This window comes from Amaranthus tricolor, chromosome 15 (genome assembly GCF_026212465.1).
Source record: "Amaranthus tricolor cultivar Red isolate AtriRed21 chromosome 15, ASM2621246v1, whole genome shotgun sequence".
Classification (NCBI taxonomy): domain Eukaryota; kingdom Viridiplantae; phylum Streptophyta; class Magnoliopsida; order Caryophyllales; family Amaranthaceae; genus Amaranthus; species Amaranthus tricolor.
The window spans coordinates 6,823,272-6,844,183 of NC_080061.1; the positions used below are offsets into that span (position 1 = coordinate 6,823,272).

At 27.8% G+C, this 20,912-nt stretch overlaps 1 protein-coding gene across 1 annotated transcript; it reads left to right on the forward strand.

Moving 5' to 3' along the window:
- Positions 1–10,949: 10,949 nt before the first annotated feature.
- LOC130801358 (LOB domain-containing protein 1-like) lies at positions 10,950–15,836 on the forward strand. The gene is made up of 2 exons (XM_057665201.1): positions 10,950–11,320; positions 15,179–15,836. Exons 1-2 carry the CDS (start codon positions 11,012–11,014, stop codon positions 15,536–15,538), a joined length of 669 nt encoding a protein of 222 aa, XP_057521184.1. The 5' UTR covers positions 10,950–11,011; the 3' UTR covers positions 15,539–15,836.
- The last annotated feature ends 5,076 nt before the right edge of the window (positions 15,837–20,912 follow it).

Genomic DNA, 20,912 nt, shown 5'->3' on the forward strand with positions numbered 1-20,912 from the left:
TTAAATACATGTTAAAATGATTTGACTCACAAAATTAATGTTACACGTCTATGACACTCAATTTCTTCCTGTCTAACACGAGGGGTGGGACTATTAATTATTTTTTAATTTTTGTTTTCCGAGTAGAGAGAGGAAATGAAAGGAATAGGTGAGAATCGAGATTAAAATCGGATGACCTATAATCATCGTATTCATCACTTGCCACATTATAAGGTCATGTTTCTTATTTATATATAAGTTTTTAGTAACATTATGTCCAACTTGACTTCTTAAAACGATCACACTTTAAACTTATATAGGCAGGTTCTCTTATGCATAGATATCATGTCCTCGTGAAATGACACTTCGTCTAGATTTCTTTTGCTTTAGATCCCAAAATATTTAATAGACGGCTACCTCGTGGTTTAAAAGATTAACCACATTGAATCATAGGCCATTATGTTAATTAGAGGTGTTCAACGGGATGGGTCGATCCAACGGGTCAAGGGTCGAGTCACATTTTAAAAGATCATTGACGGGTCGGGTCATTAGCAGTCCTTTGTCTAAAGGACCGGGTAGAGTCGGATAATTATACGAATTAGTTGTAAAAAATATTTTACTACTTTTTTTTATATTTTTATATGATATTATTATATACGTAGTTCAATTGACCCAGCGGGCCATAAAGTATAACAAAAAAAACATTTTATGAAGTTTTAAAAAACGAGTCAAAGAGGGTTGTATTTAAACGCGTTTTGACTCGCCCGGCCCGTTTAACATTTGACATGACCCACCTCGACCCGACCCATTTAAATTTTGCCTCAAACCAACCCGTTGAACACCTGTAATGTTAATTATACAATGGTGAAATCAATTATACAAGTTTTTGTTGGAAGATCATCAAATAAAACCTCCCCATAAACAAACACATACACAACCATTTGTATGAGAGTTATTTTTTTTATTTGTGATTCATCTAGCATTTGTGTATCCTTCTATAACCGAAGGGAAACCACCATAAGTTATACAATATTCCATTGCAACTTCCAAGTATCTTAGTACTCTTTGTATAGCTACTTAATAAATTGGTCATGGGTTGTTAGTAAATTCACTAGACTTCTATGATCAAAAATGACATACTCCTTTCATTTCTTTTTGTTTGTTCACATTACAAAAACGGATACTTTTATAAGTTTGTCCAATTTAAAATTATTTCATTTTCTGAACATAAAATTTTCCAAAACTATCCTCATACTCATTATACTCAATGTTTATGTAAATCTATGTTATCATTCAATTAACCAATAGAAAGTGAGATTATATAAGACATGAATTACCATATTTATGATGAGTAATGATTAGCATATTTTTATTTATTTTTCTCATTTATCTTTTCAAAACATGGATGAAACTTTTATTTTCTCTTTTAAAATAATATTTTATATTAAGTAAGATTCCCCTAAATTTTTGCCCAAAAATCAATAGTGGACAATCATAAAAAAAGGGAACCATTATCAAATTTTGTAATCTTTACGGTGTAATGAATTAACTAAACTTGAGTTTCCATTGTCTGTTGTGATCTTAATATATATATTTATATATATATATATATATATATATATATATATATATATATATATATATATATATATATATATATATAACAAGAATAATTAAGGGAAATGTGTTTTCTTTACCATATTAATGCAAAATAATTAATTAGTTTAATACTTATTAATACCATTTCTTTACTTAATCCCTTTCATTTTATTTTTTTTATCCCTCATACTAAACGTCATTCAATAACACAAACGTTTTATTTTCGCTAGTCAAGAAATCACTATATTTAGTTTATAAAGAAAAATCATACTCCTAATATACTCCCAATGGTTCCTAGAACCAAAAGTAAGGCTAACTCCGTGAAACACTTCAAAATTATTGACTTTTTGCAAGACATCTTACAACCCTATTACTCTATTTAAAAAGAAAAGCTTTTCTAACCCTTTGTTAGTCATAGGGAAAATTTTGATCTAAAAGGTTTGGTCAATTTATTTTCTTTTTAGATCCTGATCATTGTTTTTTATAAGTAATATACACTATGTAATATAATGATAATGATGGGACATTATTTGGTCACCTTAAGTTTCAAATACATCATACTATAGCTTAACTTTCCGTGTAAATGTCAATAATTAATTTTATTTATTTATATATTATAATAATAATAATAATAATAAAAATAAAAATAATAATAATAACAATAATAATTATTGTTATTATTATTATTATTATTATTATTATTATTATTATCTTTTTATAAATAAACTAAATTAATGTATGTTTGTGACAATGAAAACCCGTACGTCTTAAAATTATATCTTCAATGCTTTTAGTTTTTTTTGATTGTATTGTTGATCAATGCAATGTTAGTATTGATTTCAATAACATGGTATTATTATTATATTAAATAAAATATTAGAATATTACATTAAAATCATTAATCTTCATAACATTTTAAGAGTATATTTACATAGTTGATTTGTATATATTAATAATTAGTTTAATATTATTGGACGATTATGTGAAATATTATAAGAAGAAAACATTGAAAGATTAGAGAAAATGACCTAAAATAAATTAATTAGGTGAAGATAGTACGTATATAATGAAAATTTTACGTTTTAACGAGTAATAGTTTAGAAAATGATGTATGTCATTTAGATTAATAACTTTAGTTCGTAACCATAGAGTTTTTTTTGAATAATCTTAACCAGAGTTTAGAGAATGAAATGTATCATTTAAAATAATGATTTAAGAATCATAAATCAAATCATATCTTAAATATTCGTAAAAGAGTTAAAAAATGACAAATAATACTACAAAATACATACTACAAAAGATATCCAAATGCATCATACTACAAAAAAGATATCCAAATGACTTAAACATAATACAACAATTTAAATATTAAGAATACAAAAGTAAAAAACATGTTAATAAAGAAACAATTAATTTCTTTTATTTGTGCGCCCAAGTGGAAAAGGTTTACCTTTTTTTTAACTACAGCACAACCCAACGGGTCAAGCATGTCACAACCTGACCGACCCGTTTTTTAACGGGTTTCTAGGGTTTAGGTAAAAAATTTCGGGTTTCAACCATGTTTTTTCAGTCGAGTTTTGAATCAATTTTCGGGTCGAATTTTTATTTTCATATCTAATCATAAAATGCTATTAAAAGAGATTTGAAATATGACAATGAATGCTTCTTAGGGCCTTGCCAAAATGCATTGATTTAACATGTCTATCTAATTTTTTATGTGACATTTTATTTTCTTAAATGAACATGCAAATAAATTAGTTAAGTATCTAAAAGTTTTTATCACATCAATTCTTTATATATAAGAACGATAGTTTGAAGTGATTAACGAATCCTATACCTAAGTAAGACATTATCTTTAAAAAAATACATTAATTTTGAATTATTAAGTGTTGCTTGAATTGTGTTGAATTTCAAACCAAATGAATCAGTTTAAATTTGCTTCTCAATTTATTTATAAATAATTAATTTATTTTATTTGGTAATTATTTGTATAATCATGCAACTGTTATGTTGTTATAATCAGTCTATATCGATTTTATTTTATCGATAATATTTAAGATTTATAACAATAATGTATACTTGCATTATGTTTTGAAAATTTTACACTGCAAAAAATTATTGAAAGTTCGACATTCCAAAATTGTAATACTCCGGCCCATTAGACCACCGATGATCGACAATCCATGAAAGTTGTAGACTAGCCCACGGACCAATACAGAACCTTTCATAACACTTTGGCCAACTCATGTGCGCCCCAAATGAACTTCTATGACAAAAGGATGCACCTTGTTAATATGAGTAGTTTATCAATTTCTTTTTAAAGCTCAATCCGAAGTATCACACTAACAATCAAATTTAGTTGGTATGGGACATAAAGTTATACAAGGCCTGTCAAACATATTAGATTGGATCGAAATCGAGTTTGGGTCATGTATAAATTGGTTAGAAATTCTTTGATCCAAACTTAACACGGTTACTTAATTGATTCAAAAATCTCAACCCGTACGTGATTTGCATCATATCAGGTTGACCTCATTTCGACCTACTTAACTCGTTTATAGTTTTTTTCTTGTCGGATTTTTGACATTGACTACATCTTTATTTTTTAGACCTCAATTTTAAAATTTTTGTTAATGAGTTACTTTTTGTGTTTTTTTCATGAAAAAATTGGAAGATATTAAATGAATTAAGTTCTAGTTACACTTATTGAATTAATTTGAGATTAACCCTTTCATATAAATGGGTAGATTGGTTATTTTTGAATAGGAAAAATTGTTGAGAATAATCTCTACTTTTTACGTTTTCCTGTGAATAACCCCTATTTTTGATTATTTATGAATAATCTGAACTTTTCACCTTATTTGCTCACAGCACTCCTTTTGAAAATGTGACCGGCTACAGCAGGTGATCGAGACGTTTCTAACATGTTCTCTTCCTTCTTATTGTTGTCATCTTCTTCCTCCTTCTTACTCTATTTCTCCATTGTTAAACCCAAATTTAGGAGAGAGAAAATTCAATTCACCCCTTTACTTTTTTTTCTCTTTTTTTTGCAAAAATGAATTCTCATTCGAAAAATGATGAACGCAAATTTGAAAATAATGATGAAGAATAGCAGCGTACACAAGGCTAAAAGAACAACACAATTTCTTAATTATGATGATGAACCCTAGAATTGGAGAAATGCAAATTGGGGGTTTTAGAATGAACCCTAGAATTTTGGGGGTGAAATGAATTTGGATGTAATTCAAATTGGCATGAAATTGAATGTTGAAGAAGGTTATTTTGGTGAAGATATTAAACTCAGCTTTTCGACCTGCTGTAGCCGGTCACAATTTCGGTGGGAGTGTTGTGAGCAACTAAGCTGAAAAGTTCGGATTTTTCATGAACAATCAAAAGTAGCTAGGGGTTATTCACAGGAAACGTAAAAAGTAGGGATTATTCTCAAAAAATTTTCCTTTTAAATATGATTAGAATAAATATTTATCCTCTCTCTACAAGAGAGTTGTTCTACCCATTCATTGGGTTGATTCTCCCATATATTGGGTTTTGATCTATCTTCTCGTGAGAGTTTGGAGTTATGAAGTTTGGTCTCTAATTGATTTGTTGGTAGAGATTAATGTGATTATGCAATAGACACCAAAATTGCAATTACCATCAACTACATCAAAATCAATTTTATCTCAAGACTACAACAGATCGAAAGACCCATTTAATCATGGGTCAAACAGCGATGTGGAAAAGAATATTCAGAATTGTCAGATCTCATATACACGTAGTTTTGTTAATTTTAAATTATATTTGATTAAAGTTGTTTATGTACTTGCTAATTTTCACTCTGATGTAGATGTCATATTACTCTTCATAAATGAATCAGGTATTATTCAAAAAAAAAATGGGTACGTTGGTTTTAAGTTTTAAAATTTTGACCTTTAGCCAACTCATTTAATAAACAGATTAGATTTGGCTGACCCATTTAATCATGGGTCAAAAATTTAAATCCAAACCCATTTATTTCAGGTTTGGTTCAGGTCAGCAGGTCGAGTCAACTTTTGCCAGGTCTAATTTATACCGACTAAATTGTAACTGTTTGAGAAACACTTGGTATAAACATAGTCGGAAAAAAGTTGCAATTTTAGTCGAAATTCTGACCACCAACTGATTTCAGTATACGTGTACCGTCTTTCTTTCCTCCCCAAATCCTGATCTTATTTTCCTATGAGCGAAATAGACTGGATATGATGATGATTTTAAATATTTTAGTTTATGTATTGCAGAAATTATAATTAATTAAGTTTTTAAATTATTTTCTGGCAAATATTGACCCTAAGATATGTTGGTAGTCATGAATTTGTTCACTGCAGTTTTTTCATGTGTTAATAATTATAAAGAATTTCACTCAAAAAAATTACAAAGAATATTATATTTATTATTTTTCAAAATTTTTATTAATAATTATTATATTATGTTATAATTAGGATTATGATTGTGTATTGAATTTGAGTTGAATAGAACTATATTAAATTTCAATTAGATATATAATTAATCTTACTAATGATGGGGGTGAAGAAATAAGGAGAAAAGAGATAAGACTCTTCAACTGCCACCACCACTAAAAACGGAAAATGGCCAAAATTTTCTAACTAGAGAAATTTGAGGCTAAGTTGAAGAATAAATTAAAAACAAACCAATATTATTTTAGTTGAAAAACAAGAAGAAAATGACTAATTAATTAAAATTATTTGGATAGTGATGATGACTAATATTAGAACTTAAGAAGCAAAGTCACACCCTTTGATTTAATGGCAAAATGATGCACACGAGCATAGTAACATCAAGCATTCTCAACCCACAAGGGCCCTACTCAATACTAATAGGGTCTTTTTGTATCATTTATTTTTAGTTTTGTTGCTCTACTAAATTAAATTGGTAATGTACATTTAGATGTTAGTTTTGTATCAACTTTAACTCTTTTTTTTTAATTTGGTTTCTAGAGATGATATTAGATTCAACGTAACAAGAGGCAACTGATTTAAATTTTAATCACGCCTTATTTAAAAGTGGAATATTAAGCGCTGAGTATGAGAAGGGTTTGTGTTGCATCCACACTTCTACCCAAAGAGCTCATGTGTGAGGTGTGTTAGACTATATAACATATCCTGAAGCCTAAAGCAAAAGCTTTAGCTAATGGTTGAGGCCATAGGATATATTATATATACTTAACAATTTTTCTATATATAAACATGTCTTGACAATCTGATTTGATTTCATATGCGGTTCATTTTGATTCCATTTTAGTCGAATCGAGTCATACTGTAATTATAAATTATTCATTTGATCTATTTAGTATTCTGGATTATATCAGAATAGCTCGTATTGTATGAAACCGTTTCACCATGAGACAAATTCATAAAATCATCTCATTTCTCTAAGTGATCAGTTTAAGATAGCAAAAAAAATTGCAAATGATCATTTTAAGGTTATAAGTGATTACTTTAAAAATATAAAAAGTGATCACTCTAAAATTATAAGTGATCATTTTAAAATAATAAGTGATAACTTTAAGATCATGAATGTACACCGGGTCATCCCAATAGAAACAATCTCACCATAAGACTTCTCATTTGAAAATTTGTGATATACAAATGCTTTACCAAATAATATATATTTTTTATTAATATGAAATTTTTGGTAATTTTTGCTACCAATAATCTATTCCAAACAAATTTTCTATTATGACTAAGAAAGATAAAATTGCATATACTTGGTACTTCTCATCTAGGTTGCACTAAAACGGACACGGACACGACACGGGTACGAAAAAACGCCAACTTAAAAATGGCGGACACGGGGACACGAAAATGGTAATATAATAAATATATCAAATTAAAGATAATTTTACAATCTTTATTAATTTATTCCAGACAAAACCATTCAAACCCAAAAAAATTTCAGAAATACCCACATCAAATTTAGAAATCCCAGCTTTGCCAACAATTCATACTAAAATTTTCTTTCTAGACTAAATTACCTCAAATTCCCCACAAAAATTAAGTGATTCTTATTCTTCCCCAAATTCTGTTCTTCTAACATCAAAACTGCAAATCATTTTTTCTGGGAAAATATCAGAAGATTTTGAAGATTATTCAAAATCAGAAAAGGAAAAAAACCCAGAAAAAATAAAATTAAAATTGATTTCTTCTCCATTAAAGAGAATAAACCCAGAAATTACCAACAGATCAAGAAGAAAAAAGAGGGGATTAAGTAAGAGTATATCTGACCTTGAATTTGAAGAACTTAAAGGGTTTATGAATTTGGGTTTTGTTTTTTCTGAAGAAGTTAGAGATTCAAGGTTGGTTTCAATCATTCCTGGGTTGCAAAAATTAGGAAAAAATGATGATCAAATTGAAAATAATGATAATAGATGTGGTAATAATTCATCAATATCAAGACCATATCTATCAGAAACATGGAAAGTAACGGAGAAGAAAAGAAAGGAAAATAGTTTTTTTTAAAAAAAACGTGTCCTTGACTGCTTGTCGTGTCCCTTCCGTGTCCTTGCCGTGTCTGCGTGTCCGGAAAAATATTAAAATATTGGACACTTCATTTCGCGTGTCGGACACGGATTTTCGCGTGTCCGTGTCCGACACATGTCCGACACGGGACACGCCAGTTCAGAGACGTGTCCGTCTATTCCAGCTTCTCATATCACGTTAATGTGGGAGTCACTAAGTTAGCTAAACTAAAAAGTATATGTAGAGCAATATATGGAATTATGGAAATTAGTCATAATCAAAGAAAGGCCACCTCAAGAAAAGAGCCAAGTAAGAGTAGATTGTAGGAGGAAGGTAGTTAAGATAAGAAAGTTGTTTGTGTATTTGTCTCGTTTATGCCAGCAAATTACAACTCTTGAAGTCCAAACTTGGTAAATAGTCGGCATCCGATGAGATGTCTCTTTTTGCTAATTTTTGGCTACCTCTAATTAATTTTTGCAAACCATTCTAATACTTATAATAAACTAATGAATAAATCCATTAATAAGTAGGTTTAAAATTACCTTCCTAATTTTTTTTCATAAAACTCTCATTTTATAAATTCCATTATAAAAGTTAAAATAATTATGCAAAGACTATATCGTCGTTATCATCGTACCATCAGTGTATTCCGCTTATAAGAACTATGATTCAGAGTTTGAGGAGGGAAGGAAAACAGCAACTTATACCCATATAGAAGCATGCGGCCAATTGTAGTCTCTCGGCTCGAGAAAGACTCTCAAAAAGAGATATTCTTACAACGAAAAAGACTGAGTGAATCTAAACCTGCAAGCCTGCATAATTACAAACAAAATGATGCAAAGGTGAAACCTTTAAAACGTAGAGCAAATGTGAAACCTTAAAAGCAAAAGTGAGAAATGTCGTACCTTTAAAATCAATTTTTCCAAAAAAAAAATTACATACCAATTAAGAAGATCAATTAGATTTAAAATAGCTTTATGTTGGAAATTAACACAAGCATGTATTTTGCAGTGATTTTTTTTTAATTATAAGGTGGACTGAGAAAATAAAAAAATAAAACAAAACTTGAATATCTATTAGTGTTTGAAATAACAAAAAAGAGCAAGTTATATTTTCCATGAGAACGCACAATAGAATGTTAAATGAGTATATACAATACAAGACTTTAACTAATAGTGTAACTCCCACTTGAATGAATCCTCTTCTAATTCTTCTTTAAAGCAAGAGGATGAGGTTCAATTTATTTTCATGAATTTTTGAAATTAGAAACCTTTACTAATTTAAAAGAGATTTGAAAAAAAAAAAATTCAACACAATTTTGATATTCTTTTCTTTCCATTTGATTTTTTGCACTCTTTTTCAAAGGTGTAAAAATAAATATCAAGTTGCAAGTGGAGAAAAGAAATAAGTGAATGAAATAAAAAAAAGAGAATTAATTTGTAGATTAGATTAAAAAATTGATATTCCATATGATATCTAATAATGGTTAAAAAAAAAAAAAAAAAAAGTAGTCGCACTTTTTTCAAAATTCAGAAAGTAGCACATGTTTCAATTTATGTATTCACTCGTGTTCAAAAAAGACAAAAATACTTATATTTTTATTCATTAAACCTGCTTTGGTCTTATAAATGAGTTATTTTTTCTCCTTAAATTAATTACTCATACTCATTTCTTAAATTAAAAACAATCTTACTTTCCCTCAACATGTACTCTATAAGAAACTATATACTAATTATTAAATGAAATCGCCTCATCATGAAACATGCCCACATAATCAGTCCATTTCTCTAGCTGATAATTTTAAGTTGTAAGTGATCATTTTAAGATTATCAGTTATCACTTTAAAACTATAAAAAATTCCACTATAATGTCATCTAGAGGTGTTCAAAACATATCTAATGACCCAATGTTCCCACTATAATGCCATCTAAAGGTATTTAAAAAAGACCTGACGACTTAATATTTACCCGATTTTGTAATTGAATCCAATTTCACAATAATTTTAAAATAATATAAAAATCAATGTGTATACAAAATCTAATTTTAAACCGACCCAAAATATATAAACGTATAGTATTTAAAGTATAAATTGCCTCTATATTGCCATCAAACTAGTAAAAGGCGAAACGTTGTAGACTGTGGACTTTAAGCTTAGACCAAATCAAAAAGATAGTCCAACATTACATTATTTTCCTTAATTCCTCAATAAGTACTTTTAAAAATGAAAACCCCAAACTACCCTCATATATAGTATAGTCATACCCTATTCCAAGCGCAAGAAAAATATTTACCACCCAAAGGCCACGTCAACCCCAAATTATAGGTGAATGGTAAGAGATGACCTCAAATGACGTATATCTGAGATACTCCATTGTATCATAATTTTTTATCATTCTCACCATATTTGTCTTTGCATTAATTAATATATATATTTTTATTAATTCTGATTCTTATATTTAATTTACATTTTTTATTTTATTTATATATTTTTTTCACCGTTATATAATTTTTATCTTTTTATAAATTTTCAAATTAGAGAGTCTGAAGGTGATACAATCTTTTTTGGGTTGACTCAATATATGCTTATTGATTTAAAGTGATCATTTAAAACTGATCATTTTTAATTTTGTAGTCTTAGAGTGATTAACTGATCATTTATAACTTTAAAGTAATCACTTATAATTTTAAAGTAATTATGTAGAGATATAGGCTAATTATATGAGATCTGATGGTGAGACGGTCTCGACTTGCCCAACTTGACCTTTAAACTATCTTCCCGGGCATTTGATCATTTCCTTTACACGACTTGTATATAAATACATGACGTCCTTCTACTTAACACTTAAACCATAATTATCCCATTCACATCACTACTTTACAAACACTTGACTCATTTTTCTTTCTCCAAAAACTTAAAGAAAATGGAGAATATGGGGAGTGATTATAAGCAAGTAGTGTGTTCTCCGGGGTCTATGACTATGACTATAACTACACCTTCACCACAATCCCCTCAGTCCTCGAATTCACCACCGTCTTCAGTCGGTGGTGGTTCGGGGATGCATGCAAATGGTGCACCCATGATAATGAGTCCTTGTGCAGCTTGTAAGATTCTTCGGCGTAGGTGTGCCGACAAATGTGTATTGGCTCCTTATTTTCCTCCGACTGATCCTCTCAAATTCACCATTGCTCATAAGGTTTTTGGTGCTAGCAATATCATCAAGTTGCTTCAGGTATACATTATATATCCTCTTATATTTTATGAAATGGAGTGTTAATTATTCAGTTTTTCTAATCTATGCACAAATTTGTTGAAACATAATTTATAATATTCTCTAAAATTTATAATTATAATAAAATTTTAGAGAATAGATTAACCTGATTTCAACAAATTAATTTATTTTGTAATCTAAACCTATACACCAGATAATATATAGGTTAGAAAAACTACTAATTATTTATTTTATAGGTCTAAATTTTATATATATATATATATATATATATGATCCTATATTTTATTTTACTACACTTCTAAAGTTACAAATTACATCATATATTCACTCATTACTTATTTATAAACCAAGATGTAAGTTTATAGTAGTTGGCTTTTAAAGTAACTAATTAATACCATAAATTTAATGGGATTACGTATTTATTAAATTTTAATACCAAATCTGATATTGATGTTAGTTACAAAAATATAATCTGTAATTTGTAGTAAGAATTTATTTAGAAGTCATTTCCAACAATGTTTAAAAAAATTATTTGCAATCGGTTATTTTTTATTAGAATTGTAATTTTACTTAAATTCGATAATGGATTAATTAATCTGAATAAATTAGCTTGAAAAAAAGTTAGACAATAAATGGTGTAAAATTTAAAATACAAGTGTTATATTTAATTACAACCACAATAAATATTATATATTATTTACTTTTTAAATTTCATTCACATTTGTTTTACTAAACAATTTCATTCACATTAGTATTTAGTGTTTCCATTTTAATTTATTTGTCACACTTTTTAAAAATTTAACAGTTTCTAAAAAAATGGGACAAACAAATTAAAACGATAATAGTACTATTTTTTGTTCATATTTTTCTTTACACTTTTTGCATTAATTAGTGATTGCCTTTTCACTTTAATTATTTTAGAAAGTGATCCATTTTATGCCCCAACATTGGATCCCGGTTTCTTTTTCTTCTTTTGGTGTTTGCTTAATGCATGCATTATTATTGAAATTAACAAAGTTTTTACTATTCACATTATTCCATCGTCACTTTATTTATTTATATTTTAATTCCACTTTTATATTTCATTTTTTCTTTGGAAAAAATATTATTTCATATTAAGATATAAGTTAAATATTTAGGCAAAAATTTATAGTCAATCATATTTTATGAGATGAAGATTCGGACAATATTGTTACATACATGCCCCTCTATCTTTAAGAGATTATAACACCAATAATTAGCATTAATATTAAAAAAATTGATAAAAACCACTCAATCGTATGAGTAGAAATAAGAATAACAGAAGATATGCAAATAAGAATTAAAAAAAGTGATAAAGACACTACTTAAAATAGAAATATTGTAAAGTTACAGAGATGGACGATTAAAATGAAAAGTGTGTCAATGTCTACGTAGAGAGTAATGTGCTTCAAATTATTATTCAAATTTTCCTTGAGAATTAGATCTCACTATTTTTACTTGACCTTTCCGTTTCCTAAGCTTACTGATAATAATAAAAAAATGTTTTTTCCAAAATACTAATTATTTTTTTATAGCATATTATAGTCAAAGTTACAAGAATGATTAAAAATTTAGTCATTTTTTATTATAGTTAATTAATTACATGAAAATAGTGGAATATTTGTTAGAATGATCACTAAGTTATCCACTGATACGATAAGCTAAGGTGAAATGGTAGTTGAAGTCAAGACACAGCCATTGAGGAAATATTCTAAACGAACTCATATAATACGTTAAATTCTTTATTTAAAAAAATTAAATAGTCCGATGCACAAAGTGTGTCTATAAATTTATAAATTTACGAGTTTGAGAGTGCTTAAATCCCACCATAAATTATTATACTAAACTGATTAAGAAAAATTATAAATTCAAATGTTGAATAACTTTAGTCTAATTATTATAATTATTTTTTATGACCTGTCATATATAGTTAAAGATTTTGAGTTTAATAATGCCTATTTTAAAAGTGTAATTAAATTGTCTAATCAACTAACAATTATTAATCAAATTAATAATAATAAATGCAAATCACGATCTTTTCATTAGTTTATTATCAAGGACTAAATTTAACAGTTAAACTGAGAATCGGATTTTATCTCAGTTGAAGAGCAAAATTATTTTTCAGAATAAATTATGAGTTCAATTATTCTCAGTTAACCATTTTCGTCTTTTTTCTCAACCTACCTGTCATGACTAGATCAATTAGCTAAAACCTTAACACCTAAAGCTAGGTAGGTAGCCATAAACTATTCTTGATAAGCTTTGTAGCAAACTTTCAAAAATTGATAGGTAATTGCATATTAATTCAAACAATTTCCCTAGTTGGTTTAAAACAAAGTCCTAGGTAGGTAACCCTTGACTCGAAATAAATTAAAAGTCATATATAAAAGATTATCATGATGTACAAGTAATATTTTTTTTATTTTGTTCCTTTTCTTTCTATAAAGTAAAATTGTAAAGTCATAATTAGTAGCATATACTTTCAAAGGATGAACCACACGTAAATAAATATGAATGACTAATATAAAGTAATGAATACCACAATACAAGCTTTAATTTCTTTTCATGTAAGTGTGAATTAAACATGATCAATATATTGTCATTTTAGCTAGAAATAATTTATATATTTTTTTCAATGTTAGACTAGAGAATAGAGAATTATTATTAGTAAATTATAAAAGGAAAATTTTTAAGCACTAAATTAACTCATAATTCTCTATATTTGAGAATTTAAGCTCATTAACGAAAATTTTAATATTATTAATAAAATGAATTTAAATCAATAAAAAAATGTAATGTGTATAGGGTTTAAGAGCATTTACAAGTTGTTGTCAAAAAAATTGTTCACACGCCTAACGAGGAGGATATGGGGTCAATGCGCAAAGAACAAATAACCCACTAATGGTATCAAGTGTTCATTCATGCACAAAATGGTCAACTCTTCCTATCACTTTAATAAAGATAACTTGAAAAAGTATTTGTGGGTCACTTACCATGTAATTGGCCAAGCCATGTACAACCACAATCCACAAAAGTATAGTGTTATAACCTACTATGTTCATATTCAAGAAATTTTCACAGTTTTATATTATATAAAAATTAAAAAAATCATTTAAATTATGTAGATGATATTAAAAGAAAGTTAAAATATGTGAATGAGACTAAAAAAAAATAATAAAAACATCTCCGTAAAAAGAAATTATATAGCAATGTAAAGAAAACGTTTAAAAAGATAAGTGTATCAATCCCTTAAGGACAGACGATGTTACTAAGTTAGATTTCATATTTACACTAGCTAGGTACTCAAACTTGTGTTTTATATGTAAACAAGAATATAACGTATGAACGCACTCATTTGTTTCATATGCATATTCCATTTTCCAACTAATTTTGAGCTAAGTCACACTCACGAGTAAACATATATTAATTTACACCAATCGCTTCTACCTTTATTATTATTATCATACTAATTATGTTTTAATTTGTTTGTCACATTATTAATTATCAAAACTTATTTAAAAAGTTCTCATAAATTTAGCGAAGAGAGTACTTTATATTCTAGACATTTACAAGTAGAAATTTCTTATAATTTAAAATGGTATTAATTTGAACTCAAAGGTTAAACCAACCAACTTTGAGACTAAAAGAGTATGCCATAATTGACTTTATAAACTTCAAAGTAATAATCAACATTTAGCGAGAGATTACTTTAAAAACCTAATAAATAAATATTGTTTTTTGTACTATAAATGAAATAGAAAACATTGAAGTACAAACTATAGGAGACTTTAAAAATTTGACTAATGAATATATATTTTGGTGAAAACGAATATACAGGACCTACCAGAGACACAACGAGCAGATGCAGTAAGCAGTATGGTATACGAAGCAAACGCACGGCTTAGAGACCCTGTGTATGGTTGTGCGGGTGCTATTTGCCAACTTCAAAAGCAAGTTAGTGATTTACAAGCCGAATTAGCTAAGGCAAGAGCAGAAATGGTTAATATGCAATGCCAACAAGCTAATTTACTTGCCCTAATTTGCATGGAAATGACACAATCTCAAGATATTGTCATGCCTACAATATCATCGTCGCCACAAGCTCCGATTGAGACTAGCGCCAATAATAGTTTTTTGAATTTTTATGATGACAATAATAGTAGTTTAAGTTCCATTTGGGAACCTCTTTGGACTTAATTAAACAACATAATTGGATTTAGACATTTATTTTCCACAAATAAGGCTAAATATAAATATAGTTTGTTAGTGAAAATGAGACAAGACAAATTGTTTCATTTATTAATTAACTCATAAAGAGACTTGAGATGATAGAAAAAAAAAAAAAAAAAAAGAGAAAAAAATGATGTCCTTTTAGTCAAGCTTAATGCAAACTTTGTTTAGCTTATATGACTAGTATACTAATCCATGTATCACACTCACACACAACTCTTATTTGGTGACCTAATTTTGTTTTATCTTAATAAATTCTTATTTATTTTCCATCTTATTTACTTATAATAAAACTATAATTTATGTCTCTTTCTCATTTTAATCTATTCTATTTTCATTTCCTTTTTATTTGTCTAAATATTTAAATCTTATCTTAGATTTTTCATCTATGTGGCATAAGAGATGTCATAAAGATTTTCTCATATTAATCTCTTGTATTAATTAATGTGTGTACTTACATAACTAGTTTCGTTTTTATAGTACAATAGTACCATTTCAAAAAGGGTTAATTACTTCATTGAAGCTTAGGGGTAGCTCTTATGAGAGCTTTCTGGAGAATAAGTTGAATGCTCTAAAGATAAACCCTAAAAAGAGCTTGAGAGATATGCGTGTTGAACAAATGCTCACATGTGATCGTACATTGGTGATATACTAAGAAACCGCCTTACCATCTTAGTGTGTTACTCTTCTTACTATCATATAATTTTGAGAATTCATTAGATTTGTATGTAGTCAATTCTCTTCTTCATAGACATGTCCACACAAGCCCATGACAATTTATCATGGTATTAGAATCGTGTTTTTAAGCCCTAACAAGTTCATAAAATTGTGGGCTTACATGTTATTTAAGTAGTTGCTTTATTTATATCCAAACCAAGCACGGGATGATTCTTTTAGCCTTTAGGCCATATAAGCTTTTTTTTTACTTTTTAGTCGACATCCTTCCCTATTTAAGAAGTCCAATGAGAACCCTAGTTGTGCTTCTACATACACTTTTTCTACATTTTCTCCATGAAAAAAATGTATTTTTCAATATTAAGTTGGTGTAATAGAAACATTTCTCAACATTAAACACATGTTCAAATATAATTTTTAACTTTAATTTTAATATCTCTAATTATATATAAGTAAAAATTATTAAAAGTGAATTACAGAAACTATATATGACCGCGAAGCTAACAAGATTCATGACTACACCTTTTGCTAAGGATTGTTCACTAATGAAGATCAAAGAAAGACCTTTGAATGGTAGAAAACTCAGTTATAAAAAAAAAGTAGGTAGCGTGTAATATGAAACACATATGGCATTGAAATTTTTTCATAAGGTGAATGATCGCGGCTCACTGTATCCTATACTAATATCAAAGAACTGTCAATATGCTTATTAGCATGTTTTTCTTTAAAAAAATAAATTATTTTAATAGAAAGTGAGACATTTATAAACGACAATTGAATAAAAGAGCTTAAATTATTGTCAAAAAACTAACTTAATCAAAAATTTAACCAAAAGTTTAAGCTTATAGTTGAAGCATGTTAAAGCTTGCTCTAGCTAACATGTCTCCTTAGACAAGACCATTTAAACTAAAAGCATGAATTCAACAGACATTCTCTTCATACATGGTGGTAAATGTTCCAATTGAGACAAAGGTTAAATAAGATTCGAACTCATAACCCTTCTGTTACGTACTGATACCATATCAAGTAATCAAATCAACAAAAATTAAGCTTAAGCTTATGAGTTAATGCCCCAATATATTTTATACTCTATCAACAATTATACATAGTTGAAAATTGAAATTCAAACTCTGAATATTCTTTATGAAAACATCAATATTCCTTATGAAAACATGAATAAGGGAAGGGAGGGTGTATATACTTCGATTGAGAGAGTCTAATTAATACTTCCTTTATTTTTAATAAATGCTACACTTTTATTTTTTTACGCTATTCAATGTACGATTTTAATTTTTATTATCTTTAATTTCACATGATAAAAAATTCTAAAAGTTAATATTATGAAAACATGTATTAAGACGAATCAAATAAGATCACACTTGACTATATTTTACATTATAAATGAAAAAATATATACTAAATAAAATCAGTTTACGAATACAAATTAAGCAACTACTTAAATCCGTAGGAAGTATACGATAACCTAGAAATGTCAAGTCTTGTACATATAAAGTCTTGTATATTTGGTGTAAAATTGTGTCGGCATTATATTAATAGTAAGCTAATTTAGGTATAAAAATGCATGTCTTTTGTCCATTAATAATACCCAACGCAGAATAAAATGACCACTTTGGACCGCTCACATTGCTTTAAGTTCTACTAAAACAGGTTTGAAAGGGGATAAAATATCAACTATAAAACAAAACTACAACGGCAAACTAATAAATCCGTTGAATGACAGCCTTTTTATTTTAATAATCTAACAAATTGCCAAATATTAATATTTTCTAGGAGTAATTTTTTATTTTGCTCTTTATTTATTATTATGTCTTAAAAAGTATCTTGTCAAGAAAATACACCATTTCTTTTGACTTGATGCAGCTTATTTTCGGAAATGACTTTTTTTTTTATTTTCCGACTCAATTTTTTTTACCAAAAAGCTAGTGATGTTAATTGAAAGGGCGAGAGAGTATCTTTAAAGTTGTTATTACCAGGTTAACTTCGATCCCTTGTAAATTCGATCTAGAATACCTTTAGTTCTACACTTATTATTATTATTATTATTATTATTATTATAATAATATTTGGTTGGGAAAAAAAGTAAATGAAATTGTGACATGTTTCATTAGGTTTGCTAATGCACTTTATATGTTAGTATATATTTGTTTGAAAAATAGGATAGTTTATTAAGATTCTTGAATGTGGTAACATGGAACATGCTTGGTTCAAGTGCCATGTAAGGTTTAATTATTTTGTGAGGTTAGACAAACATTATATATAAAGAAAAAGGATCACGTGAAAACAATTAAAATGGTGAAAATCAAAAAATAGACTGAGATTCGTTTAGTTATTATTTATATATGTTTGATTATGTTGTGATTTGATGTGGTTGTTGTTTCACATAATCAAAAGGTATTAAGATCCTCTTTATTATTTTTCTCCATTACTCATATTAGGATTTTGACACCTAATTTAGAATAAAAAATAAAATGTTAAAATCTCTCCTTTTAATCTCCATAAAATAATTCTGGCCCTTAGATTGAGTAATGGACCCTCCATTACATTTTAAGTAATAGAGAGGATCCTAACTCGATTAGAAGTATACATGGTTTGACAATATCCAACCCCTTGTAGAAAATAAACAATTATGATTTTTGGAAAAAACAAATTTAGTAGTTTAGTTTCTCAAATTCATTATGTTAATTAAATTTTTATACATACAAAATAGGAGTATGGCAGACCTAGGATTTGAAACATGGGATTGCGATCTTAATAAAAGTATTTTGGTTCTTATTAACAAGTAAAACATAACTTGAAAAAACAACAAAATAAATAAAATAAAATGAAGACAAAACTCAATTGTCTCGTTAGCATTTCTTTATGATTTTAATTTAATTCATGAACAACAATCAATGAAATCATACACAAATACAAATACAAATTCTAATTCTAAATTGACAATTATCATAATTTAAAGTAAATAAAATTAAAATTATCATAACTTAAAGCAAATAAAATTAAAATTATCATAATTTAAAGTAAATTAAAATTCTAATTCATGAACAAATAATACCCAAACATATACACAATACAAAACTTGATTAAAATTATACACAAATCAAATCATACTCAAATTCACAATACAAAACTTAATTAAAGAAACCAAGTTAAGGAAACTAAATAGTCATTAATTTTCTTTCTTTAATAGTCATTATTTGTAATTGCTCACATGAAGTATAAATTATGTTAAAATTATAAATTATTAAATGTAAATGTTGTAGTTTGGTGGTATTAAAATGGCATTAATTATTCACAATTTGCAGCAGGTTACGAGTTCAAGCCCTAAGAACAACTTCTTTAAAACCATCACTTTAACTAGGTCCGCCTATTACAGGGCTGGTCGTAAGTGGAGTTATATATATTAATTATCATGGAATGAATTTATTCTAAAGGAATATGTCTCATGAGTATTTTAGATCATAAAAGGAATGCAGATTTTTATTTTTTTCACATTTCGCCGTATTTAATGTATCTTCCATTTAGAGTATTTTAAGGAGATAAACTTTAAATAAAGTTTTTAGAGATGTATAAAAGATAATATTTATATGAGATCTTATTAGACTCGTTTTAATGTATAAATTTTTATTATATATTTTTTTTAATGTATATTTAAGGATATTAAGGCTTGAAAATTATTTTTGAAACTACATAAAAAAATAAATGAGAAGAAAAAACAAATAGCCGAATATGATATATATTTTTTTTTATCATCTTTATCATTGGCATTTATATTACTTGTTTGCTCTAAACATTTGATGCAAAAAGCAATGGTTGGAACCCCTACTGAAGATGACTCTTATAAAACTAGGGTATATATTGATGTTATGGAAACTCAATATGAGAGCAATTATGGTGCAAAATGGGATAGAGAAGCCCAGTCTGAGAAGTCTAAAAAACCTTCATGCAAATCCATGGAGAAGTTTGAAGAATTAGACATAAAAACCCTTACATTGATATAACTTAATCTATCGAATGAAGTATTAGGGGAAGTGGCCAAAGAGGAGCCAACAACATGACTTTGGTCGAAGATAAAATCCTTCTACATGAAAAAATCAGTTACAAATCGATTGTTGTTGAAGAGCAAATTCTCTGATCTACAACTAGAACAAGGTAGTTCTCTTAAATCCCACTTTGACGAATTTGATTCTATATTTATATATGTAAGTATCCTTAAATCTCACAAGCCCAATTCAATAAGCTTACCGGCCCCTCTTGTATGAGACCGTCTCACCATGAGACGAGTCCATACAAAAAGTCTATTATGCTAATATTTCTATTATTAGGGTATTTAACCTAAATATGGAGTACGTCTCACGATAAGACCGTCTCATACAACAACTTGTGAATACCTATTTTTAAAAAAAAAATAAAATGAATTTCAATCCTTCAATTCGGACATTCAGTTACTAAAAATTATTAACCCCTGCTTTCTCTATGGCAAAACGCCCCTCCAAGACAATCTCCATCCCAATTCCGACCAGCGAGTCCAAATTTATCGCGACTTCTTCGTAATCCTAATCCAGTATCAGAAATGGAACCCATTCTTAGATTACCCGAATACGTTATTCCCTTTCTATAGTTAGATTTTTTGGTTCAGTTGATTCGA

Bases quoted from the DNA above. Each gene is read 5' to 3' on its own strand.
- LOC130801358 (XM_057665201.1), top strand. From the start codon at position 11,012: ATGGAGAATATGGGGAGTGATTATAAGCAAGTAGTGTGTTCTCCGGGG. The intron at 11,321-15,178 runs GTATACATTATA...ACGAATATACAG, and splicing joins ATATCATCAAGTTGCTTCAG to GACCTACCAGAGACACAACG.